Genomic DNA, 25,869 nt, shown 5'->3' on the forward strand with positions numbered 1-25,869 from the left:
GGTTAAAATCCTACCCTTAAAAGCTCTACAGTTCTTTCTCTAAGGGTGACTGGGAAAATGATCGGGGTCTGTGGACCCTTTTCCCCAGGGCTGCAAAGAGAAGATAGCTCACAGGGAAAGGCTGTCCTGAGGAGCAATGATTCCTGGTGGCCCAGAACTGTCACTGGGGTATGACACAGACTCACAGGCAGGGACCCAGGACCTCTAAATGGCTGCTGGGTTGGGTTTCTCTTATTTATAGTGTTCTCTGTCAGTGAGTTACAATAAGAGCACTAAATATTGATGGCTCAGAACCCTGTAGTCTTAGCACAGATGCAGGTCAGCGCTGGTGGGAGCTGGGCCTACTATTCCCCATCAGGACTCCAAAGGAGGACTGAAAACAGAGGCTCCTGAAAGTCTAGGGGTTCCCAAGTGAGGTTTGTAGGTCACTCTGTCATGAGAATGGAGTCGTAGAGACCAGGGTCCCTCCTTCTAGCCATCTCTTCAACAAATGTCCATTGAGATTCCCCTGTGTGCCAGGCGCTGGGTTTGTCTAATGATCAAAACCGAAGTGAAGCTTGTCTAGTGGGGGAGACAGTATCCAAATAAATGAATCCAAACACAGATAAAAGGTGGTGACAGGTACTCTGAAGGGAAAGAGTGAGGTGCTGGGAGAAGGACAGGAAGAATCTGTGGTTTCTCTGAGAAGGTAGCGTTTAACCGGAGGCCTAGGGGATTTGCAGAGAGCAGAGAGTGAAAAAGTTGCCGCAGAGAGGAGGATCGTAGGTAGTGTTGAGGGCCCATTTGGGGCTGGTAGTCATGAATTTGCAGGAAAACCGTCTCTCCAGTTGCGTGGTGGTGTTTACGCTAGCACTGTTCAGCTATGGGGGTGTAGACTTGGAGAAGGCATATTGGTGAGAAGGTTCATCCATGCCTGGGGTTTTGCTGGAATCACACAGTGCGGAATAGAGAAACAAAGGGTTTGAGAGTACTTATAAGGGAGGGTTGATAATTATAATCTAAGCTGGTTGAGGAGAGCTGTGAAAAAAGGAGGAGGTTCTTGGATAGGTAAACAGGTAGATCTACTTGAGGCAACTTTGACCTTGGAGTTCTCTGCATTCCTTGTGCCCCTTCAGCACCTGGTCCTTGCTGCTAGAGTCGCTCCGTCCTCCTGTACCAGAACTAGCTTGAGTTCCCCAGTAGACTATGAACTTTACGAGGGGAAGAACCGTGTGTATAATATCCCTAACATTTAGCATAGTGCCTGAGTTGATACTCAGCAAAAAATTTGAGGAATGGAAGAACATTGAGAGCATTATTATCCGTTTGGTCTATTGGTCCCTTGCGGGCTGTGGGTAGAGGAGCTATGGAGGTTTATGAGAATCATCTGAGCTGTGGACAATTCCCAAAGTGGATTTAGCTGGACAAGAAGGACTTGGAGAGGTTGAGGAAACAGTGGTAGTTGAGGAAGCTGTTTACTTGATCATTTACCTGGCATCTGCCTTCAAATCTCACTTTGTCTTTCAGGCTGTCCAGAAGGGAAGAAAATGGAATTTATCACCAGCCTACTGGATGCTCTCACCACCGATATGGTGCAGGCCATTAACTCAGCAGCACCCACTGGAGGTGGGAGGTGAGAATGCGAGCGGGACTCAAGCCCAGTGGGACCTCGGGGCCCCTGACTTTTCAGATGCTGCGGGTCCCTGGGAGAGTGGGGAGGGGTGGGTAGAACGAGAGCTGGAAGTTGATCCTCTTCCTGAAACTGCGTAGCTGTGACTTTGTCTCACCTTCCACCCAAAATCTCGCCGCCCCTCTCCCCTTTCTAGTCTTTGGGAGTTGCTTTTCTCTAGCTTGTAGTTACCTGATTATAGGCAAGTCTGGGAGTGTCTGGAGACTTCCAGCACTTCAGTCTCAGAAATGGATGCATTGGAGTGAGTCCAGAATGGCAGGAAGGGGGATGGGCATACGATGGGAACAGGGATGGCAGGGAGGGAGTCCAGAGCATTTGGTGGTTTTCTTCTTTTCTGAGAAGGCAGGAGCCACGTGCCATTTTGGCTTCCTGAGAATCCCGAGGGACTCTGGGCATTGGGATTGGACACTGCCATAGCCAAATCCAACTTAGTTCAGGAGCTGATATGCTGACCGAGGCAGTCCTGCCCCGAGGCCGAAATGTACATGCTCCCCAGCGACCAGCATCGCCGGTGCTCACTAATTTGGGCCCATTGGGTCAGTTGATCGGAGCACGCATGCATTCATCTGTCCTCTGCTCAGAACTATTGAACGTGCATGGCACGCCAAGCACTGGGCTAAGGATTGGGAATCCAAGGATGTGAGGCATGTCCCTACCTTCAAAGAATGCAGCCTAATGGGGATACTAGGCTGTAGAAAGATACAAACTGTGTGGTAAATGCTAGAACCGAGGTGAAAGAACAGAGAAGCGCTTGCTAATTTAGTCTGGAGGAGTCAGAGAAGGCTTCCTGGAGGAGGTGATACTGAGTTTTGAAGGATAGGTAGGACTCAGCTAGTAAAAGAAGGAAAGCCATTCCAGGAAAAAGGAAAGAACATTGTGACCTCAGGAAAGTGCACGTCCGTAGTTCAGTATGGCTGAGCTGGGGTGGATGGAGGAGGGGGTGGAGGAGATGACAGTGGTGGTAGATGACACAGAGGATGCAGGTCCCAAAGGGCCTGTGAGATGTGCTTCCCATTATGAAGCCGGAGCGGGAGGCACGGCAGGAGTAGGGAGAGTTCTGGCTCCTTAGCAACGGGAAGTACCATGTGCTTGGCAGGGATGGGCAGCCTGACTCTCAGCTTACGTGGCTCACCAAGGAGGGAGCGCTAGTCCCTCCGCATCTCCCCAGAGGCAGAGCTGTCAGAGGGCAGGGAGTGCCACCACGACAGGCCCAGGCCCCCGGGCTGGTGGAAGGGCCCCAGCATGACTGCATCAGCACAACCGCAGGGCGTGTATCTGGGGTGGGCACCAGGACTCCCAACACAGCTGTCAGTGGTTCTGTGTCCCGAGGCAGACAAGGGCAGCAATCCTGAAAACCCACTTTTATGTCACATCACAGTGAGTGCAGTGGCTGCCTTGTGGGTTGCCACTCTAGGAAACTGCTTGTTCAGGGAGCTTGCTCTCAGCAGCCCCCATGGTCCTGTGAGCTCTGAGGCTGGTTTCTGGCCCTGCTCTGTTTTGCTCACCCTGTGGAAGGGTCCAGGCCTCCCCTGGGAGGAGCACAGCAATAAGTCTGAAAAGGTGGAGACAGAGTCTGACAGGTCGGCAGATGAGAACTGCCCAGAGGCAGCCCACGGTGCTCAGCCACTGGAAGTCTAAAATCGAGAGGGCTCTGTCCGAACCTCCAGGAAGAGGGAGAGGAAATTATGAAAAGGCATATTCAGTATTATATGCCTTTTTGTTATTAATGCTTGGAATGTGAAAACATACCTGATGTTTCATGCAGAAATGGGTATGAGCTATTTATGGTTTTTAGAAGAGAGGGAAAAAAGAAACGAGAAAGGGGCATGGCCTTAACAATTCCAGGTCTGGGTGCTTTCCACCCACAAATCCCCAGGGCTGCTGGCTCTGACCCACTGCTCAGGGAGCCTGCCTGGTGCTTCTACTTGGGTTCTAAGGAGACAGGACTTCACCCTCCATCCCATTTGCTTCTGCGGGAGCGCAGCCCTTGAGCCCGGCCTGGCCTCGGATCCAGGCAGCCTTCAGTGCCAGGGAAAGGACCAAACCCAGCTAGATCCTGGGCCGGGAGGCCACAATCACAGGTGGGCCCGCTGCCAGGGCAAGTTCGGATGGACACTTGACCCTCAGATAGCAGGCTGAAGACATTTTTACAGAAAATAAAAACTAAGAAGTTCGTAAATGCTTTTAATCCCAGTGTGTCATTAGGGAAGGGAGTTTTTGTTGCTGTGGTTTCCAAAAAACCTCTTTTAGGTATAATATAATGTTGGGAGAAATTAAAAAAAAAAATTCTTTCCTAAACATGTTTTTCATTTCAAGCTCATGTGAGCCTGACCGTGTTTGGTTTTGATGAGAATGAAAGGTTTGAACTGCGTTTGGTAATTGTGTTACCTGGAGGCTAGACTTGTAATCAAAAGACAGACAAGATGTATCAAGAAATAGTTTAGAAATCAAGGAAGTGGGAGTGGGCCTGCGGAGAGAAGGAGAAAGAATCAGTTATACAGGGAGGTGGCTGGCCAGGATTACCGGTTTTACTGAGTTTAAATCCCTCTCAGGTCTCCCTAATATATTTTGAAAAAGCAAAAAGCCCGAACTCTGACCACGAACTGGCCGTGCAGGATGGTCTTGCTGGCGCTCACCCTCCTCTCATATGCCGCTCCCTCCTGTCATTATGTCCCAGCCACTGGTCCTTCTCAGGTCCTCAAACAGGCCAAGCTCTTGCCTGCCCCAGGGCCTCCAAGCCAGGTGCTCCTTCAGCCTGGAATGTGAGTCCCCCATCCTCCCGTGACTGGCCCTGCTGCTCCATTTAAATATCATCTTCTCAATGACCATCCAAACTAAAGGAGCAGCCCTGTCACCCTCTATCACAACACCGCTTTTTTTTTTTTTTTTTTTTTTTTTTTTTTTGGTACGCGGGCCTCTCACTGCTGTGGCCTCTCCCGTTGCGGAGCACAGGCTCCGGACGCGCAGGCTCAGCGGCCATGGCTCACGGGCCCAGCCACCCCGCGGCATGTGGGATCTTCCCGGACCGGGGCACGAACCTGTGTCCCCTGCATCGGCAGGTGGACTCTCAACCACTGCGCCACCAGGGAAGCCCACAGCACCGCTTTTTAATTCTCAGCCTAGTGCTTATCCCTATCTGATGTTTTGCTGGTTTGTTTATTTGTATCTGTCTCCGCTACCCAATGAAAATTGAACTCAACGAGAGAAGGAGCGTTTTCTGCCTTCTTCCCTGCTGTATTCCTAGAACTCACGATAGTGCCTGGCACGCAGTAGGTGCTCAGTAAATATCTGTTAAATGAATAAATAACCAGAAGGATGGGTGGATAGATGGATGGATCCCTGTTAGATACAGAGAGGGATGTCTCAATAAGGCCTCTTTTTCTTGGCACACGTCAGAGGCTCCAGCAACGACTTCAAGACTAATTATGAGGCCAGATCTAGCCCTGAAGTTCACTGTAATGCTTCTTTGTCACCAGGGCCTTACTGCGCCCTGGCTGGGACTAAGGGACTTGGGCACCCTGTGGACAGCCCCTGGTCAGGCACCCTTCTACAGTGGGAGAGCCAAGGCACAGGGCAGCACATCTGGAGCAGGACTGGCGAAGAGAATTATGGAATCCAGGGTCCCTGGGTTTGGGCCTTGGCTGTGAATTCAGGTAGAATTGAGGTTGCAAGCGCAAGGTCAAAGAAGCCACAGCTGATCCCTCCTGCGTCCTCTCAGGGTCTGGCAGTTAAAGCTGGACACCAGCTGGAGCCAGCGGGAAAAAGTCCCATTTGGGGACAGTGGGAAGAAGGGACAGGGAGGAGTTTGGGCTGAGCAGAAAAGCGGGTGTCTTCCCCCCAAACCACCACCTGTCAGGCTTGGAGATTTTAGCTTTGCACAAACTCTTACATCTCACCCCTGGCATAAGCTCTGTGCTAGGTTCTGGGGACATACAGGGATGAGGGCATGGTTCCGGGCTGGAGGAGCTCCTGGGAGAAGAGCTATGTAATCACGTGAGTGCGCTGGAAAGCCAATGTGACAACAGAGGCAGATGAAGTCCTGCAGGGACTCAGGGGAGGGAGGACGTGTGAGAGAAGGCTTTCCACAGGAGGTGACATTTCAGCCACATCTTCACTTACGAGTGAGAAAATGCCCCGACCTAAATGGGCCAGGAATAAGGGTATCCCAGCAGAGGGACCCTAGGGGTAGCGAGGTACGAACGAGGTAGGGTCTGTGGAAGGAATTGTGAGGAGTAAGGTTTAAGCTTGGGAGGCAGGCTGTGGACAGGCAGGAGATGAGACTGTAGAGCTGGGCAGAGCCCAGATCATGCTGGGTCTTGTGATTCGCACCAGAGAGGGCCACAGGGAGGCATGTGACTAGATGGGCATTCGTATGGAAGCCAGATGGGGGGAGGGGAGCTAAATGGGGCTGGAAGGTTACAGCCCACACCAGAGGGAAAGGTGGTGAGAATGTGGACTAAAGCTGTGGCGGACGGGATGATTTACTGAAGCTTTAGTAATGAAATCAATAGGATTTGAAGACTTGCTGGATGTAGGGCGTGGAAGAGGGAGATGTCTACTTCCTTTTCTGGTCTTCTAGCCTGATTTAGGGGGAAAGCAGTGCTGCCCAAATCTAAAAATAGGCAAAGTAGAATGGGGTATCCATGGAAACATCTGTGGCTAGTGCCTGGGAGTGGGTGGCCTGCAGGTATCATTAGATGAGAGCTGTTCTCAGTGAAGGGTTGCTAGATCATTGAATTATGCTCTTTTTTTTTTCTTTTTTTTTTTTTGCGGTACGCAGGCCTCTCACTGCTGTGGCCTCTCCCGTTGCGGAGCACAGGCTCCGGACGCGCAGGCCCAGCGGCCATGGCTCACGGGCCCAGCCGCTCCGCGGCATATGTGGGATCTTCCCGGACCGGGGCACGAACCCGCGTCCCCTGCGTCGGCAGGCGGACTCTCAACCACTGCGCCACCAGGGAAGCCCTGAATTATGCTCTTGGTCCTTCCCGCTCCAGAAGGCAGAGTTCCGCCCCCAGCCCCTCACCCCACCGGCTACATCAGCCTCGCCATCAGCATTTCTCAGTCCCACAGGGGGAGTTCTGAGATCCTAGCTGGCAGAGCCTTCTAGAGCAGGGGAACCCTCTCCTTTCTCCACTCCACCCTAGAAAAAACCAACGTTGAGAGGAGCTGGGCTGGGCCGTGTGAGCCTCGCTGCCCCTCCCGTGGTCCTGCAAGAAGAGACTGTGGGTCTTGAGGCTTCCTCCTTCCTGCCCAGTGCGGTGACTTGTTGATGTTCTTGCAAGGAGGAGGCTGGAATGCGGCTGACTTGGCATTTCCCAACTCTACCCACCCGCACAGCTGGCAGGGCCTGGACCCGGCTCCAGATGGGGCTCAGTTGGCCTGCTTGGCTTGGCCCGTGCCTCCAGGCCATCCCACCTCACCTTGTTTAAAACTGCTTGGGACAGCGGAATTGGGCCCAAGATCTTGGGCAGCGCCCGTTTCCTTGTGGTAAAAGGGGCTGACTCTCCAGCTGTGCGTTGCAGCCAAGGCCCGGCGGGCTGAGGCTGCAGAAGCGACACTGAGAGGGCTGCAGGGGAAGGGTGGCACCTGCCGCCTCTTAATTTGGGAGAAGACTCGGTGGGGCCCGGCCAGTCCAGGGAGGGACCTGGCTCTAGTGGTTTTCCTCATCCCTGGAGACGGGAGGCAACAGGACGGCCACCAAAACAGCCCAGAGGCGGGGCTGATGCCAACATTGCACTGTGTCTCTCCGCACCATATCCGAGGAACTTGGATCCTCTACACACCCAATAAGCCCTTTTAATGGAAGTGGAATTGTACCTGTAGGGAGGCCCATAGCAAGGACCTGGGCATCACTGTTAAGTGATCCTAAAGAACCATCACACTCTCTAGCGTAGGGTCCCCAGCCCTGGCCTGATGAGCAGCTTTGAATTCCAGCGGTTTTGTTCCCAGTTCTGTGCGCATGTGTGAGAGAGAGGCCGGGAGTCTGATGCCAGTGTAACCCTAGAACTGGGAGTGCAGGTTGCCAGTGTTTTTAAAGGATACTGCTAGAAAGCTGTAAGAGCTGGAGGGCTCAGTGGGCTGTGGCTTTGAGGTCAGGGGTAAATTGTGAGGAGTCCAGCTGTGATGGAAAGGGCTCCAGCACAGACTGCTTGAGAGGTTTCTGGAGACTCAGGGAGGCTCTCTTGCCCCACCCCATCCAGCACTCCCCTGGGAAAACCTTAGCTTCTCCTTAGTTAACAGAGGTTTCTCGTGTCTTCTTTCACACGTGCCCACCGCTGGTTTGGCTAAATCAGGACTCCTGATAGATGTCAGGCTTAACTAGTTCTTGCATGAAGCATGGTAGTTTGGGGACTTGAGGCCGCTGTGAAGCCAGAAACCTCATTTTCAGCGTTTTGAGCCAGATGCCTTCAGTAGTTTTCTTTTTTCTGGTATGTTTTGTTGGAAGCATGAAAACTACCCCCAAGCCCCTCCCAGTTACTGTCTTTTGTCTCACCCAATCTTCTTCCAGAAGGTTCAGACTTATTCTTCTGGGGTCATGGCTGGAGTCTCCTTCCCTCTAGATGAGGGTTCTTAACTTGAGTCCGTGACCTTGGATGAGGTTTAGGGAGTCCATTAAACCCCTAAAATCTGCAGAGTTCTGGGTGCTTGTGCATTTTAGAGAGAGGGACTGTGGCTTTGTTTACGTTTTCTGAGGGTCCATGATCCCACCCCACTGCCCCGCACCCTCGCTAAGAAATTCTTGCCTTAAATGTACTTGGCGCTTGGCCTAGACAAAGCCTTGGCTTCCAAAGTAGGACCCTAGCGCTGCCTAGCTACACGTGTGGAGCCTGGCTCTGATGTTTGGGGAGGGGGTAGCATGGGATTCTGGAAGTCAAAGGATTTCAGAAGCAGAGTGCCTTACACCAGCTGGGGACGGGGGCGGGGAGAGGCAGGCCCCTCAGGCCCACAGAGCAGGCTGCCGGTTGGGGAAGTGCTATAGGGAGGCAGAGGCACTGCTTGCAGGGCTCTCGGGGGACGTCTCCTGGGCGTGTCCTCGGCTGCGGGGTATGGGGGACATACGGGGGGTAGCAGGCAGAAGGCATGGGCACTCTGGGCTGGGGAGCTCCTGCTGGGAGAGTGAGGGCGGCAGGAACACGGTTCTCCAGACAAGGAGGCGGGGAAGGGAGGGAAAACGGAGCAGCCCCCAAATGACAGTCACTCTCTGGCATAAGAGGAAACACTTAGAGGCTGTAGCACGGGAGAAGAGCTGCTTCTTGCTGCAGCCTAGCCCAAAGGAAGGTGCGGGGAGCTCCAGCAACAGAGTCGCTGAGAACTGGGCAGGCAGGCGGGAGCCCAGGAACACGTGTTGGAGGCAGCGAGCCTCTCCTGGCTGGGCGTCTAGGCGGGATGACCTCATCCCTTCCCGTCTCAGCAAGTGAGGCTTTATTATTCCAGCCTCTAGGTAGACATTACGCTATGCTGAGCCTAAAGGTTAAAGGAAGAGCTGCCTTCGCGGGGGGGTTCTCGTGGCCCCCTCACGGGAGGGGCCGAGGGGGAAGACCCTCCCCTGGCCGCCTTAGAAAGCCTGGGTGGGAATAGCTGGAGCGTCTCCCCTGGGTCCCTCCCGGCTCTCCTCCCGCAGCTGGGTCCTCCCTCGCGTGTAGGAGAAGGCGAGGGCAGGCAGGGTGCCCTGCAAGGGAGCTGGCCACCCTCCCTGCTGCTCCACGAGCATCCTGATAGAGAATTTTCTGGGGCCCGCCTGGTATACCCTGCAGGCTCGAGAGTGAATGTTGCAGTGAAAGTAGAGGAAGCTTAAAACCACCAAAGAACCATGTACTGGCAGAGACAACAGTCTGAGCCATGCCTGTTTGAAAGCCCTTCCAAGCCTGGTTTCTATGACAGACCTAGCAGATTCCCCAAGGGCCAGAAGCAAACGGTCCCTCACACCTTCCCCAGGTGCTCCCTGCGCCAGACCTGTCAAGATGAGGTCCTGCTGGCAGATCCACTAATTGTGCTCTCTTGGAATTGGTCCAGGGTGCCCAGGGGGACCTGCCCAAGACTGCAATCCACTTAATTAGGAGTGGGCATTCAACAGGGATGCTTGGCTTTTTTTTGGTAATGAAACATCTTTTTCCCTAAATGGTGAGGCCACTTGGGGGTTGGGGTAGGGGAGGGAGTTTGCTGGCTCATTCATGGCGGAGGTGTCAGGGATGGTCCCCTCCCTCCCAGAAAACTCGGCAAAGCCTAGAGAAGAACCCCAAGGCACTGGGAAGTGCCTTGAATATTTTTCTTGCCAGGTACACCTTCAGAGTGTGCTGGCAGGCGCTGAATCCCTGGTGTAGGATCCCTGTGTGACAGCGAGCCCCTCTGCCCATGCTTCTCACCCATGGTCGTCAAGTAGTCTGTCCCAGTGCCCTGCAGACTAAGTATTTGAATGTATGGACCTCCCAACCTCAGCCTTAGTCCCCCAACCAAAGGAAAGTTACCCAGGGCTTTAAACAAAAGGGCGTGGACCATATTCACTCCGTGCCAAGCCCTGGCAGCAGGAACCATGGGACTCGTGTGACTCTGTTCTCCTGGCCAGAGACCCCAGTCACCCCCTCTAGAAGAGACGCATCATTGGCTTCAAAAGTTCCAGCTAACGCCCTGAATCCTTTTTGGGAAAAGATGAGGCGTGAGTAAATGAAATTGATGGGTGGGCCTTGTGTACATTACATGTGTAGGCATTGCTCTTGTCACGTTACGGTCACCATGCATACATGGGCTGTGTTAGATGCGGTCACCGCTGTGCATCTCGACACCGGGAAGCTTTCTTGGTTACTCTAGCCCAGTGCTTCTTAGCAGAATCCCCTGGGGGTTCTAGTTAACATGTGGCTTCCTGGGTCCACCCTGGGCCTCCTGTCTTGAAACCTCTATGTGGACAGACTCACGCTTAGTAGGTCTGGACTTGCCAGCTGTAGAACCTCTGTTTGCGTCCATCTCAATTGCCTCCTTTCCTCAATTCTTACCGCACTTGATACCTGACAGGGACGGCCCACAGGAACTTCACACTGACCTGTTGCTGCTCGGTTTCACTTTTTTGGCTCTGTTTCGCCAAGACAGCAGTTTGAAGCCAGGGGCTCTGCCTCCTGCTTTGGAAGCCCTCCCAGGACCTGGACTGGCACTGGGTGGGTGGTGCAGGCTCTGAGCACCCTTTCCCATAGTCACGTTCATTTGGATGCCAAGTTCATGTGTAACGGGCAGCTCGTGTGGCAGCAACACTAGGCTGGGAGAAGGACAGTTTGGATCCTTGTGGTTTCTCAGGTGAATTATATCCAGCCAATATGTCTTGAGCATCCATCTTGTACGAGAACGTTGCTGGCTATGGCGGAGGGGGTGGCGGGCTCACCTACTTGGGGACCCCCGAAGAACGAAGTGTCCAGTCTTGTGGCTCAAAGTTGGAAAGGATGGTTTGATTCGGCTGCAGGCTCATTGGGGCTGGGAGGGCTTGGGCTCAGATAAGCCGTTTCTGCCCGGCTGCCGGCAGCCCTGGCATCTGAGCACGTGGGAGGGAACTGAGGCTGGGCTGGTGGCTCCTGCAGGATCCTGAGCGGTGTGCTTGGGGATGGGGGTGTCTGCCCGTGGCCCAGGTTCTCAGAGCCAGACCCCAGCCACACCCTGGAGGAGCGAGTGGTGCACTGGTACTTCAGCCAGCTGGACAGCAACAGCAGCGACGACATTAACAAGAGGGAAATGAAGCCCTTCAAGCGCTACGTGAAGAAGAAAGCCAAGCCCAAGAAATGCGCCCGGCGTTTCACTGACTACTGTGACCTGAACAAGGACAAGGTCATCTCACTTGCCGAGCTGAAGGGCTGCCTGGGTGTCAGCAAAGAAGGTGAGTGCTCGCCTATGCTCCTGGCCCGCTAGGACTTGCCCCGCCCGGGCCCGGGGGCCAAGGGCTCCCCCAGTAGATGAGGTCCCAGGTGCGTGTTTATTCACCTACTTACTGGGAGTGTGTTATGCTTCATGCTAGACGCCTGATATAGTGGAGGAATGGATGGATAAGGTCCCTATCCTTCCACAGTCTATGGAGTTACCTTGTGGTAAGTGCTATGAGGGTGTATTAGGATAGGCCAGGCTGCAGTGACAAGTAGAACCACACATGTAATGGCTCAGCTCAGCTCAGCTCCGTAAGTGGATATTAGTTCATCTTGCCCATATAACAGTTCACCACGATTCCAGGTCCTAGGGGTGTGTGTGTGTGTGTGTGTGTGTGTGTGTGTGTGGTGTGTGCAGGGGAAGGAATAGGAGTGGGGATTGCTTCGTGTGCAGTCACTGAGATTCAGGCTGAGAATGACGCTGCCATCTTTATTATGTGGCATCCAGGGTCACCCTGGGGGTCTTCTCCCTTCCCAGCCAGCCAGATGGCGTAAAGCCTGGAGCAGTGCCTGTGGTGGGGGGTTGACGGGCCGGTCCCGGAAGTGACACACATCACCTCTCCTATTTCACTGGCTTGAACTCAGTCACTAGACCACACCCCACAGTAAGGAAGGCTGGGAACCCAGGAAGAGGAGGAGAGCGTGAATTCTGGTGGACACCTAATGATCTCTGTCACAGTGGAGCAAGTGCAGAGTATTGTAGGAACCTACGTAGGGCACCCCCATCAGCTCAGGGGCAGACGGGCTTGGAAAACCTTGGGAAGGAGGTGATGTCTAGACCAGGGGTCAGCCGACCGTGGCCCATGGGCCCAATCTAGTCCACGGCCTGTTTCTGTACAGCCCGTGAGCTGAGTGGTTTTTCTATTTTTAATGGGATGTAATTTTCAAAAAAGAAGAATATACAACCGAGACTATTGTATATGGTACATGACCACCAAAGCAAAATACTTACCAGCTAGTCCTTTACAGATAAGTTTTCTGCCCCTGCTCTACAGCAATCCCTGAGCAATGAGTAAGAGGTGGCCAAGCAGAAAGATCAGGGGAGGGGAGAGTGTTCTGAGCTGAGGCAAATGAAGAGTGAAGCTGCAGAGGTGAGGGAGGAGAGTTCTAGAGGAGCTGAAGGATGTGAGTGTGACTGAGATGCATGTTTGAAGATGGAAGGGGAGGGGAAGGGGTAGGAGGCAAGGTGAGAGAGTTTCAGCTCTACAAGGGCAGTGGGGAAGCTGTTGAAGGGATTCAGTCAGAGAAACAAGAGCATCAGTTTTGCTTAAAAATTATTGTGGTGCAGTTTGGGAAATGGATTGGGGATAAGCGAGGCAGAGTCCCCAGTAGGAGGCTGTGGCTGTCCAGACAGGAGGTGATGGAGGCCATCCCCCAGTAGGGGATGCAGAGTAGTGGGTAGAGGTGACTAGGTAGACCTGCAGGCCTTGGTGACTGAGTGCATAGAGGGATGAAGGTTGGTTTGGGCAACTGGACAGTGGGTCCGTTCACTGAGATGGGCAACATGGGAGGAAGAGCCGAGCGGGTGCAGGGGGACAGGGAAGGTGACGAGGATGGCTTGGACGTGTCAAGTTGGATGCACCCAAAGAATTAGAGGGTCTGTAGTGCCAGTGAAAGGTCTGGGCTGAAGATACCAATTCGGGTGGTGCTGACTTATTTGAAATGGAAGCTTGGGAAATGCTGAGATTGCCTTGGAGGAGACATAAGGGCTTTTCCTCATTCTAACCCTTGTTTCACAGTGTAAACCCAAAAGGTAGCTGGGGAAGTGGCTGAGTTACCATGAGGTACCCAGTCTCGGGACCTGCCCGCTCCATCACTGGGTTCTGGCCTTTGTTCTGGGGCGTGTGGCCCTGGGTGAGTGACTTCATCACTCTGGGCACCCCTGTCTGATGAGGGTGCCTCTCTGTGTTCCCACGACTCTGAGTCCCCAGGACCCTGCCTCAGCCACAGACTAGTTCTTTCACCCAAGTACAAACTACTCAGCCATCCCGGGTTTGATGGAAATAATCATAATATCCACCTCATAGGGCTGTTGTGCTGATTCACTGGGACAGTGAGTCAGAGCAGTTGTCATAGTGCCTGAGACATTGAAGGAACTCCGTGGCAGTTCAATATTACTATTCTCCTTCATAAGATCATTGCCGCTGGCGGAAGCCTTATCACACTGCATTTGCAGTCCACGTTCCTGATTCTCCCCTGCAGCTCCCCTGTAGCTGTGGGTGTGCCTTCTCAATTTCTAACCTCAGGCAGAGTGCACCGTGCACGGTGCACGGCGTCCAGTAACAGTGCATTAGATCCTTGTCAAATGATGAAGGGATAGGAGAGGGATTGTCCTGTATGGTGACATTACGCTTTGGCATTTGGAATCTGTGCCCATTTCTCAGAGCACAGGCTGAGGGCCAGTATTGGAAAGAGACTGTATGTTAGTATAGACCCCAGGCCCACCCAGGAGCACTTCTGGGCTCAGTGGGGTTGGAATCACAGAGCTCTGTAGCCCCTCTGCCCTCAACCCCCTTCCCGTGCTGGTAGTTCAGGTCCGTGCAGCACACAGCGGCCAAGGGGAGGCTGAGTGTGGTGACCTCGGGTCCACCGAGCTCAAGGAGGCCTCCCGGCTGTCCTCTGAAGCTTTGTGGGGCACCAGGTGCACAGAACCCAGAGGAAGCATCCAGCCCTGACACTTACTAGCTCTGTAATCTTTAGCAAGCTACCCAAACTCTCTGAGCCTCAGTTTCCTCATCTGCAAAATGGAGATGATAGCGTCTGCCTCGCAGATTCGGTGTGAAGGTTTAACAAGCTGGTGCCTGTGAAGAACTTAGCCCAGTACGTGGTTAGTGGTGAACGCACAAAAGAAATTGGGAGTAGTAGAGTAACGCACCCCCAGGCTGCCGGCAGCTTCGCAGGGTCCCTGTCCTCTGCGGAGCAGCAGAAAAGCCACTTGGGTAGATGGTATGTAGGGAATGGAGCAGATGTTGGTCATCTGGTGTTGTGCAGCGCCCTCTGGTGGGCTGAAATGGGCTTGCACACCAAGTTGGGGGCAGAAGTCGGGTGTGGGGCGGACACAGAGTTTGGGGGTGAATGTAGCTTTGGGTGTGAGGGACTGAATTTTCGGGAAATGCCCCATGAACACAGGCATTTTTACCAACCGGATTCCTCACTGGGGAGCTGAATTCTCTGCACAGTGTTCTGAGGGCTGGTCTTTCTTAACTGGCCCTTCCCAGTATATAAAGCACCATCACTAGGATTACTGTCACCACCCTGTGAAGCAGGCAGGCTGGAGCCCAGTTCTTCCATTGAAAAAAGTTGCCGGCTCTCCCGATGAATTGCCCAAGGATGGCACCTGCTCCGGGCTCGGACCTTTTCTCTCCCCTGCCTTCCTTGGTAGTTAAGAGCATGATTCCGGAAGCAGACAGTCAGGTCTGAGTTTGCTTCACCACGTAAAAGCTACGCCATCTCCAAGCCTCAGTTTCATCCTCATAAAATGGGGATAATTTGATTGTTTTATTAGAACCATATACAGTTGCTCTGAGGATGAAGCGATATTTTGGTAAAGGGATTAGTGCGGTAAGCCTTCAGGGTGAGAGCTGGTTACCGCTGGCTGTACGTTTTCTCTCCTGAGTTTCAGCGTGGTGGGCGGGACTATTTGAGGTCCTCTGTGCAGATCCTGTCACCCCTGAGAGAAGCAGCTTCTGGCTGGAGCAGATGAAAGATGGGATTCAGGGCCTGGCAACCTGGCTCACCTCCCACCCGCCTGCCTTCGGCTTGTCCCTCTATCTTTCCAAGTTTGTTTTCTCATCCGTGACATTGGATATACCAGTATCTACCCCTCACCCCACCCCACCCTGTGTTCTGTCTTTTTTCTCAGGTCTTAAGGAATGTTAGTGTCAGTTGGGGGCGGTTGAGCTGAGGGTGGGCGTGTATCCCCCACAGCACTTTACACTCCTCCAAGCCCTTTCTCCGTGGACTCAGTTGATCCTCAAGGCAACCCTGTGAGAGGCACAGTAGAAGCAGCACAGCTGTGGTCCTAATTCCTGCTCCACAGACTGACCCAGAGGGGTTAAGGGCTGTGCACAACATCACACAGCCTCCAGGGCCCACGTGGAGCTGGCCCAGCTCTTGGTGTGCCTGCCTTGCAGCTCCCTGTTCCTCCCTTAGGAGACCTGGGCCCTGCAGAGCCTCCAAAACCGATCAGCACCCTATGGGGTGGAGTGGGTGTTCGCAGAACAAGGCTTGGACCTCCGTTAAGCTCCTCAACTGCTCTGAGCATCAGTTTCTGGATTTGTTAAGTGAAGGGGTGGACCAGATGATGGCTAAGATTCCTTCCACCTGACCTTCTGCGACTGGGAGAGCCAGGACCCAAGAAGGTTATGCAAATGTCCATCAGCACTAAAGCCCCTCTCAGCTAATGAGGGGGCCCTGGCCTTAGGGAAGAGGGACTGTGTTTAAAGGTGTTGGCTAACAAGGGGTTTACCCGGGTAGAACAGGAAGCCTGGCCACACAATCTCTGGCTCTTCCCCAAGTGCCCTCTTCATTCTGGGGCTAGAGGGGCCAGGGGCCCAGGTATAGAAGAAGCCCTACCAGTTCTCTGGGTCAAGGCCACTCAAGCGTCCTAAGTTCCTGTTTTGGCAGGTGGTAGTCTTGGCATCTTCCCCCAGGGAAAATGATCAGGCAAAAACCCACTCAGTAAGTTGCCTTCTTTCTGGGGTCCTTTCTATGGGCCCCTGATGCAGCTTCGGTAGTGCAGCCGAGTGTTGGGATTGGCCAAGTTACTTGGACTCCCATGTTCGCTTTGTTTGCTGAGGACACAAGAGAAAGGTTAGTCAGTGCTACAAGGATCCTACCATTCCCACCTATAAACGAGCACCTACCACTTCCGCCCCAGCCCCAGGTTGAAAGGCCGGCATCTGGGAGTAGGATGGTTTGTACAGAGTGCACGCCCCCCAACTGTGTTTACTGGGCAAAACCTAGTTCTCTGGAATGGCAGCCTCATTTTGTTGCCATTGTGATGCCTCATGGTGGCAAAGATGGGCTGGTAAAACATGGGCTTGTCTGCAAGTCCAGGATACCTGTGTCCCACCCAGCCCCGTCTTTAACAGCAGGTAGAAAAGCCTGCTGCAGTGAGGAAATGGACGTGTGTAGTTGGATTGCTCGTAAACCCAACCCTAACTTCTCACTTATACCTCCCTTCTCAGTAGGACGCCTCATCTAAGGAGCAGAAAACCAAAGGGCAAGTGGAGAGACCAGGGAGGCAGGATGGATCACCAGACACCTGACCTTGGACGCTGCCCACAGCCCAGCCACGTCCCATGTAACATGAGTGATGCCCACCGTGTTTGCACTTTTAATAACTCTTACTTGTGTGTTTTCTTTTTGGTTTCATTTTTAAACACCAATATCTAATACCACGGTGGGAAAAGGAAAGGGAAGAAAGACTGTTCGTTCTCTTTTATTGTTAAGGTTTTGGATCTGCTACTGACAACTTTTAGGGTTCTGAGGGGGTGAGGGTCTTGTTGGGACTGAGAAGAAAGAGATTTATATACTGTATATAAATATATATGTAAATTGTATAGTTCTTTTGTACAGCCATTGGCACTGCTGTCTGTTTATTCCCCTCCCTGTTCCTGCTCTGGGTTGTGAGGGCTCTGGACCCACGGCCCAGCTTTCTGGACCCCAGAACTCCATCCCCAGCCCGCTTGGATTCTGTTTGGAGAACGACCCCTGTGGTTAGAGCGCAGACTCCATTAGTTCTTTTCTAGTGGGAGGAGGGCACCGCCTCTTGCTCTGTCTGTCAGAGCTGGCAAGTCACTTGACGGTTGACCTTCTCAAGGGAGGCTGGGTGTGGGACAATGTGAGGGGCCCCTGAAGGGAGGGCTCCCGTGCCCATGTGTTCCTGCCATCCGGATCCCCAAGTGGCCCTGACCCCGTGGGTGCACAGTGTCCTGGTGGCCCACTGAGCAAATTGTCCTCCAAGGATTTGCGTTAGGGTCAGTTGAAACATTACCACCCATGTTTAGCATCTCCTCCACGTAAAGCATGAGAAGGGAGCCAAAGAAGGAAAAGACACACAGAGGGGCCTTTTATTTAGTAGCTGTTTAGTATCTGAGCAGTGCAGGGAAGTGGACAGAAGGCCTGCCCTGGTGAGTGCAGTACCCACAGGAGGCTTCTCACCTCCTGCAAACCCATGAATGAGGTTTCCCGAGACAGCTCCCAGGGCCAAGGTCAGACTAGGCTTTTACTTCCACTCCCCTCTATCTCCCCTTGCCAGCCTCTGGCCATCATAAGCCTGAGGGAAGAGTTGTGTTGGCCACCTTGTGGGAAACTCAGCCTTTTTTCTTTTTAAACTCAGTACTGAGGTTCTTCCTGTTCCCTTAAATGCTCTTAAAGGCTTCCAGGCTTGAGGCCAGTTCCAGAGCAAAGCTCATCCTGGGCCTCCCACTTCTGCCTCGCCTAGAAGTGCAGAGATAATAACCCAGCTATGGGGAAATCCAGGCCTAGCTTTCCACAGACGTTTTACTGTGATTCCAGTGTGGAATCCAATGTGCTGGGCAGCCTTCAGGTCAGATGCCAGCTTCTTCTGCCCGGGTGACCATGCCTATCTGACAGTCATCAAAGAGCAACACGTGGCACTTAGCACCCCTGCCATGAGCAGGCGTGGCAGCAGTGAGGGAGGGTGGGTAGTAGCCCAGGACTGGTGCCCCTATGGATTGCTTTTGGAAATCTGGCCACATCTCGTGCATCTCGTACCCCATCCCGGTATCCCATCCTCTGACTGGAGAAGGTTCTTGCTGTCTGGATGAAAGTCCCAGAGGTTGTGTTAGGGTGACTGGAGGCCCCATCCCAACACGGTAAGGTGGAAGGGGAGCCCTAGCCCATTAGTTTGGACCAGAAAGCTCAGCGTGCTGGAACCGGATGGACTTTCCAGGAGACCCCAGTCCCCTACTCTGGCCAGGAGGAAGCACCTCCTTGTAGAAAGTCAGACTCTCCCCTGGGCATCTTCTCTCTCACACATATGTGGAGGCTGTGTTCTGTGGTTTTCCTTTGTGAGGAGGGAGGGAGACTATTTGTAGCTTGTTTTATAAAAAATAAAAATGAGTCAATCTTGGTGGCTGTTGCCTCTTTCTTTGGGTGGCTTCCTCTGATGGAAAGGTTTCATTTCCTTAAAAGGTTAGTTGTTTTCTGTGGCCCGGGTGCCCTCCACTCTGATCTTGGGAAGTCTGAGGTGCTAGATGGGAAAGGAACCCAGAAGTGGCTGATAGGTGGCGCCACACTTTGCGGTTAGGACGTCGATGCCCTGGGCCCTCACCTGCAGTGTTGGTGCCCTCTTTGTAATTCTCCCTCTTGCCCTCACAAGGAAGGTAGGGGATGTTGGTGGTGGTGCTTTTGGGGCAGGGCTGGGGGTAGCCCATTCTGTGGCTTCAGGCTGGTGGGAGTGGGCTTTGTGGCCATGATCCTTACAAGACCCCAGGCTGGAAAGCAGCCGTAGACAGGGAGCAGGCCCCCAGTGAGGGTCACACCATCCGTGCCCCACTTTTGTGGGACACATGTTCAGGTCACATATTCAGGTCGAGGCTGCTGGCCTGCTTGGCATTGCTGGAGGCCTTCAGCGTGGACATTGCAGCAGAGATGAGGCTCTAGATTGTGTCTGGTGCTATGGGGCATCTTTTCCCTTTGTATCCCACCCCTGCCCACACACAGCTGTCCCCGGATGTGGCTTCCTCACCAGTCTCTTTTTGTCATCTCTGTTCCCTTGTCCTTTGCAGGTGAACAGAAGATAACGCCCCTGAGAAATTCTCCCCTAGCCTCCTTCAGCTTTTTCCCGGGAAAGGCTGTCAGCCTTTGGATGGGGTCATATAGGTCCCCCTTCTCTAGTGCTGACACTGAGCTGCTCTGTCCACGGGCCCTGAAATACTAATACTCGCCCCAGCCCAGTGCTACTGGCGTCATCAATCCCATTTCACAGGTGTGGACGCAGACTTGGGAGCTCGGTGACTTGCTGGGTTACACCCAGCTGGGAAAGGCAGAGCTGGGTGTCACCCTCAGATCTTCCTCTCCAGGCCTGGAGCTCTGCCCACTGCCCAGATGCCTTCCTGGAGGGGCTAGAACAACAGCCTTCTCCCTCCTTAACCCCGGGTGGCTGCATTCAGCTATGAGTACACTTTTTTCTCTGCATAGTTTAGAGTCTTATTAAAAACCACTAATTTGTAGAGGTCTATCATGGGCTTCAGGGATTTGGGGAAGAGAAATAAGGGAGGTATTTGCCCATGCAGGACCTCATTGGGAGACTTGGGGTTGACCTAGCCTCCAGCAGAGAGATCCAGGCTGATGTGGGAAGGGGGCAGAGCCAGCCTGCAGCCCCGCTCAGCCTTCCTCTGCTTTCTCCAGAGACAGGAGGGCCATTCCCAGTAGCGGTCAAGGAGAAGTGAACGGTAGGTCCATCCTGTTTCTTCCTTCACCAAAAGTCTCCTGAGCCATGCTTGGCCTCTGTGGGGAGGGGAAGACTGGGGATGTTGTCAAGAGATGACTTGGGACTTCCCTGGCGGTCCAGTGGTTAAGACTCTGCAGTTCCAATGCAGGAGGCGCAGATTTGACCCCTGGTCAAGGAACTAAGATCCCAGATGCCGCACAGCACGACCAGAAAGAAAGAAAAAAAAAAAAAGAGAGAGGTGACTGCTGCTGGGGCCAGGCATCTTGCCAGGGCCCCTCAGATGCCATCAGAGGAGGGGCTTCCAGGCTGGTACTCATCCCTGGTTCCCCGGGGGATCTGGGTGGGATGGGAAGCTGGCAGCACCAGAGCCCTTGTAGAAAAAACCCAGAGAGAGAGCCAGCCTGCTCATCCGGCCATTTATTCCCAAGTTCCTGAATGACCCACAGGGCCACAGGTGTGCCCACCAAGGAGGTTGAAGAGCTTCCTGGCAACATGATCTTCTGGTCTGTGGCATTTGACTTTTTTTTTTTTTTTTAATTGTACAAGGGGTGACAGGTGAAACTTGACCTTTTTCATGCAGTACCACCAAATCAAGCCCTCATTCCTATGGCCTGTATCACTACTCTCCTTTGTGTGACTTTCCTGAATTAATACAGGGAAGGGTCATGACCTTGGTTGTATGCCTGCCAATGAATGCCTGTGCTAGGTGTGTGACACAGGTATCTCTCGTCATTTCTTGTCAAATCTGGCTCATCACTTATACTCTTCTATGTCACCCCAGCCAACACCTCATCGGTGTAGCCTCATCCCTCCCACTGTCTGCATTGCTTCCCTTCTTCCCTCAGCTGCTCTGTGAAGGTCCTTTTGCCTGGGGTCTTCGTAGCAAAGCTTTGTACTACAGCTAATGGTGCACCATCCTGTATGTGACACACCCAACCAGGGCAACCTTGATCATCCACACGCTTGGTGGTGCAGGGGCATTGAATACTTGGATGTGGTGTCTTCACTGGATGATGGGCACATTGGTGAATTACCCATAAGAATCAGGAGAGACCAGGATGAGATGCAGTAACATACTTCCCCCGCACCCTTAAATCACAAAGCTATTCTTCTCCCTCCTGGAACATATCCATCATACGTCAGCAGGGGGCGCTGCTTTTCATCAGGGACCCAGGTTGAGGGAGGCTCAAAAAAAAAAAAAAACGCAAAAAAAAAAAAGGCGGGGAGGGTGCAGGGGGAACATGCTAAATTGTACCCTTCTTCTTAAAGCTTCCATCTGGAAGTGACGTCACTTTGTTCACATCTCAATGACTACAGCAAATCACATGGTCCCATCTAGCTCAAAGGCAGTTGGTGAGTGCCCAGAAGGAGAATTAGAAATATTTGGTGAACAGCTCTGGTGACTATCACAATGTAGATTATCTTTGTGTTTTCCATATTGATGAAAACTGCAATTTTTACCTTGTCCAAGAATAAAAAGACTTGCTTTTCACAGTTTACATGGTGCATTTTACGTCTATTATTTCTGACAGATCTATCACATTTACGGTAATTACCGTTCTCCCTGTCGTTGGTAAAGCAGAGGGTGAATGCACCTTCCCTCCTGTGAGCTCCCCCCACCCCACCTGGGAGCTAATTCTCAGGTAACTGAGGCCCTGGAGTAACTAGCCATGCCCCCAGCGCTTGAGAACTTGGTGGGGCATCAAGTAACGCTGGGTGAAAGCAGCTGGGGAATAGCAGTACCCTGGGGTACAGATGTGAAACTTTCCCTCTGCAGTCATCGCTTTCACTGTGCTTCTCGGCATATCCTCCTTCCTCCGTGGAGTGGATCCCTTAGGACAACTTGGGCAGTTCCCATAACTTCCTGGTTACTTCAGGTATTTTACATGCTCAGTTCCAGCCAATGACAAAGCTTCAATCTCCAGCTTGATTTAGATACTCCTCCCCTCCTTGCCCTGGCACAGCCGTTAACTGGCTTGGAGGAGAGGGCAGTGGGGCTTCGGTCAGGCTCTGAGACAATTCGTCCTCCACTTTATCCTGATGCAGCTCTCCTGAGATGATGGGGTAGGGGAGAGGGAAAGGAACACCGTGGAGGCCTCCTAACAGACAACAGTTGTAGTCCTCCCCATTCATTGTAGCAGCTTCTCAGGTTAGCGCTGCTCGCCCTCTCTGTAGCAGATGTTCAAATACTGGTCCTCGTATGGAGCCCACGCCGGGTCTGGGTAGGGCCCCCCCACTGCACAGGGCCTTTATGTGGGAAGTCCATCTCTGGCTTGACCTTTTCCACACTTCCCTACAGCAATATACCCCGTGTCCACTTTGCTCCGAGGACCCTGCCTTGGGTTTTGTACCTGAATTATGGCTCTCACCAGGCTCCCTGCTGGGGTGTCCATTCACCCGTGGGAGACTTACACATCCTTCCTGTACCAGTTGATGGGGTGCAGGTCGATCCTCAATGGCACCTCTCTCGGCTCTGCACCTCTCCCTCTTCTCCCCTCCCTGCTTCACTAGGTAGAGGGTACTGATCAGCAAATAGGCTGCGTCACAGATGCCCAGTTGGGACAGGAGGTGTCAGGCCAGCAGCCAGCTTAAATCCCCACGGACAGTTCTCTCAGAGCCTCCCTGCTTTTTCAGCTTCAAGGAGGGGAGGAAGCCACCCAGAGGTTCTTGTCTATCTCCTTCCGCTCTCTCCCCCAACCTTCTTTTATAGAATGGGATGGGGAAGGGTGGTTAGTTACAAAGCTATTTCAAGTATCATGCCCTCTTTGGGGAGGGTATCAGGCCCTAGCTGTTGATCTTTACGATATGGGGTACTTTGCATCTCTTTTTTCTTCATTTTGGGTCCTTATCACCAATTCCGGGAAAGTAGAAAATGTTCCCCCCTCAAAGTCCTATTATGGTGGGTTTAGTGACAGATTCAAGGGAAGATGATCCCAGAGAGAATCTCCCAGTAGCTCCAACTCCAGGCCCAGGGACCTTCTGGCTCCCACCATCTCAGAGCCCTAATGGGCCTGCTGTCCTAGACAACTTTGCCCTTGGGGCGTCGACCCCAGGACCAGGTAAGACTCCAGGTGACCCACTCACCTCCACTCCTCCCACAGACCTCTGTGCTGTATAAATACATCTCCTAAATTCCCATGAGTGGCCCGTTTCTGTTATTCTTTAACCCCCTGTGATGCCCAGAGGAAGGAGTTGGAGCTTTTTAAGGGGAGTACTTTTAGACATGTGCTATGTAGCTGCAAACAGAAACGCCAGGTTTTTCAGTCCCCCATCCTTTCCACCGCCCAGTGTTTAGCAACTCTCTTCTCTAGGCATCCCTCCTCCCCGTTAAAGACGCGAACTCTGCTTTCTGAGGGGTCTCCCTTGAGACCCAGGTCGAGCCATGCGGGGCAGAGCTGACTCCAGAGTATTTAATTTGACCCCATTGAACCTAGGTCCCTTTAAAATCCTTGACTGGGTGTGGAATGGCCTGGTGGAGACCAGGACCCAGCAGAGCTCAGTGACCAGAGGAGGTCTACTGACTTGAGGCAGGAGGTTTGGGAAAGCTTTGCAGCATTCTCCTTGGGGAGGGTAGTGGGGAGTCAGCGGGAGATGGTGGGGAGGACCCCTGGGAAGCAGCAGGAGCCCAGCTGAGGTGAGACGTCAGGGTTTGTGTAGACCCTAGTGCACCTGGTGTTGTAAATTTCCCAGGGTCCTGGACTTAGAGTCAGAAGGTCAGCTTTTCATCCTGGTTCAGCCCCTGGGCTACCTTTGGCTTCAGGTAACTCCCTTCACTTTTCACAGACAGATCCTTTCTGTCTGGGCTCTTTGCTCTTCTGTGCACAGCTAAACAGGTCCTGCACTGCACGAGGTTTGTGCGTTTCAGGGGATGAGGAAGCACACCAAATGGGAAGACACGCTGAGGGTCCACAGCGCGAAGCGGGGCCGGTGCAGAATGGGGAGATGAAACAAATGCACCTTTAGGGAGTGGGACAGGAGTTAGAAAGCCTCCTTGGAGGGGATCCACATTATGGGGCTGTGATTGGCAGCAAAGGAAGAAAAAAATGAGAAGATGTGTATGCTTTAGAGAGGAAAGAAAATGCAGACAGACCAAGAGGTAAAGCGATGTGCAGGAGGAGGGGGAAGAGAGGCAAGAGGGAAATCAGGAGCGGCTGAGAGAGCCGTGGGGAAGGGTCAAGGCTGATAAACAGCCAAGATGTGGAGAAAGGACAGCCTCTTCAATAAGTGGTGCTGGGGACACCGGACAGCTACATGTAAGAGTATGAGATTAGATCACTCCCTAACACCACACACAAAAATAAGCTCAAAATGGATTAAAGACCTAAATGTGAGGCCAGAAACTATCAAACTCTTAGAGGAAAACATAGGCAGAACACTCTATGACATAAATCACAGCAAGATCCTTTTTGAACCACCTCCTAGAGAAATGGAAATAAAAGCAAAAATAAACAAATGGGACCTAATGAAACTTCAAAGCTTTTGCACAGCAAAGGAAACCATAAACAAGACCAAAAGACAACCCTCAGAATGGGAGAAAATATTTGCAAATGAAGCAACTGACAAAGGATTAATCTCCAAAATTTATAAGCAGCTCATGCAGCTCAATAACAAAAAAACAAACAACCCAATCCAAAATTGGGCAGAAGACCTAAATAGACATTTCTCCAAAGAAGATATACAGATGGCCAACAAACACATGAAAGAATGCTCAACATCATTAATCATTAGAGAAATGCAAATCAAAACTACAATGAGGTATCACCTCACACTCAGAATGGCCATCATCAAAAAATCTAGAAACAATAAATGCTGGAGAGGGTGTGGAGAAAAGGGAACCCTCTTGCACTGCTGGTGGGAATGTGAATTGGTACAGCCACTATGGAGAACAGTATGGAGGTTCCTTAAAAAACTACAAATAGAACTACCATATGACCCAGCAATCCCACTACTGGGCATATACCCTGAGAAAACCATAATTCAAAAATAGTCATGTACCAAAATGTTCATTGCAGCTCTATTTACAATAGCCCGGAGATGGAAACAACCTAAGTGTCCATCATTGGATGAATGCATAAAGAAGATGTGGCACATGTATACAATGGAATGTTACTCAGCCATAAAAAGAAACGAAATTGAGCTATTTGTAACGAGGTGGATGGACCTAGAGTCTGTCATACAGAGTGAAGTAAGTCAGAAAGAGAAAGACAAATGCCGTATGCTAACACATATATATGGAATTTAAGAAAAAAAATGTCATGAAGAACCTATGGGTAAGACAGGAATAAAGACACAGACCTCCTAGAGAATGGACTTGAGGATATAGGGAGGGGGGAGGGTAAGCTGGGACGAAGTGAGAGAATGGCATGGACATACATACACTACCAAATGTAAAATCGATAGCTAGTGGGAAGCAGCCGCATAGCACAGGATCACCTCGGTGCTTTGTGACCTCCTGGAGGGGTGGGATAGGGAGGATGGGAGGGAGGGAGACGCAAGAGGAAGAGAGATGGGAACATATGTATATGTATAACTGATTCACTTTGTTATAAAGCAGAAACTAACACACCATTGTAAAGCAATTGTACTCCAATAAAGATGAAAAAAAAAAAAGAGCCAAGATAGGCTGAGTTCAGGGGAAAAAACTATGGTCTGGGAGGGGACGTGTGAGGGGAATGAAAGGCCTGGGGGAGGGGTGGAGGAAGACGGGTTGGGAAGAATGAGACACCTCAAACTGGAAAAACAAACTAGAAATTGGCTGAGGTGTCTCTGCTGGGTTGCTGGTGTTTGAGGTTTTCACACTGGTGACTAAGGAGGGCTGCAGGGCAGCGTGTGGCTATTTTAAGTAATTTCAGAATAGACTCTCAGGAGAACGGCAACTGCTC

The 25,869-nt window shown here is 52.2% G+C and overlaps 1 protein-coding gene across 4 annotated transcripts in view; it reads left to right on the forward strand.

The window, feature by feature from the left end:
* Positions 1 to 18,664, forward strand: part of SMOC1 (SPARC related modular calcium binding 1) — a 150,809-nt gene extending 132,145 nt beyond the window's left edge. For 2 of the 4 annotated variants that reach the window (XM_029237733.1, XM_029237731.1), the window contains exons 10-12: positions 1,507 to 1,612; positions 11,278 to 11,522; positions 16,755 to 18,664. In XM_029237733.1, coding sequence (XP_029093566.1) covers positions 1,507 to 1,612; positions 11,278 to 11,522; positions 16,755 to 16,771 — 368 coding nt within the window. In that variant the 3' untranslated portion in view covers positions 16,772 to 18,664. The remainder of the gene's footprint in view (positions 1 to 1,506; positions 1,613 to 11,277; positions 11,523 to 16,754) is intronic. The other 2 variants (XM_029237734.1, XM_029237732.1) reach the window with 2 other exon arrangements.
* Positions 18,665 to 25,869: the final 7,205 nt, after the last annotated feature.

The sequence above is a fragment of the Monodon monoceros genome, unplaced genomic scaffold, assembly GCF_005190385.1.
Source record: "Monodon monoceros isolate NGI ecotype Baffin Bay Population unplaced genomic scaffold, NGI_Narwhal_1 Super_Scaffold_21, whole genome shotgun sequence".
NCBI classification, from domain to species: domain Eukaryota; kingdom Metazoa; phylum Chordata; class Mammalia; order Artiodactyla; family Monodontidae; genus Monodon; species Monodon monoceros.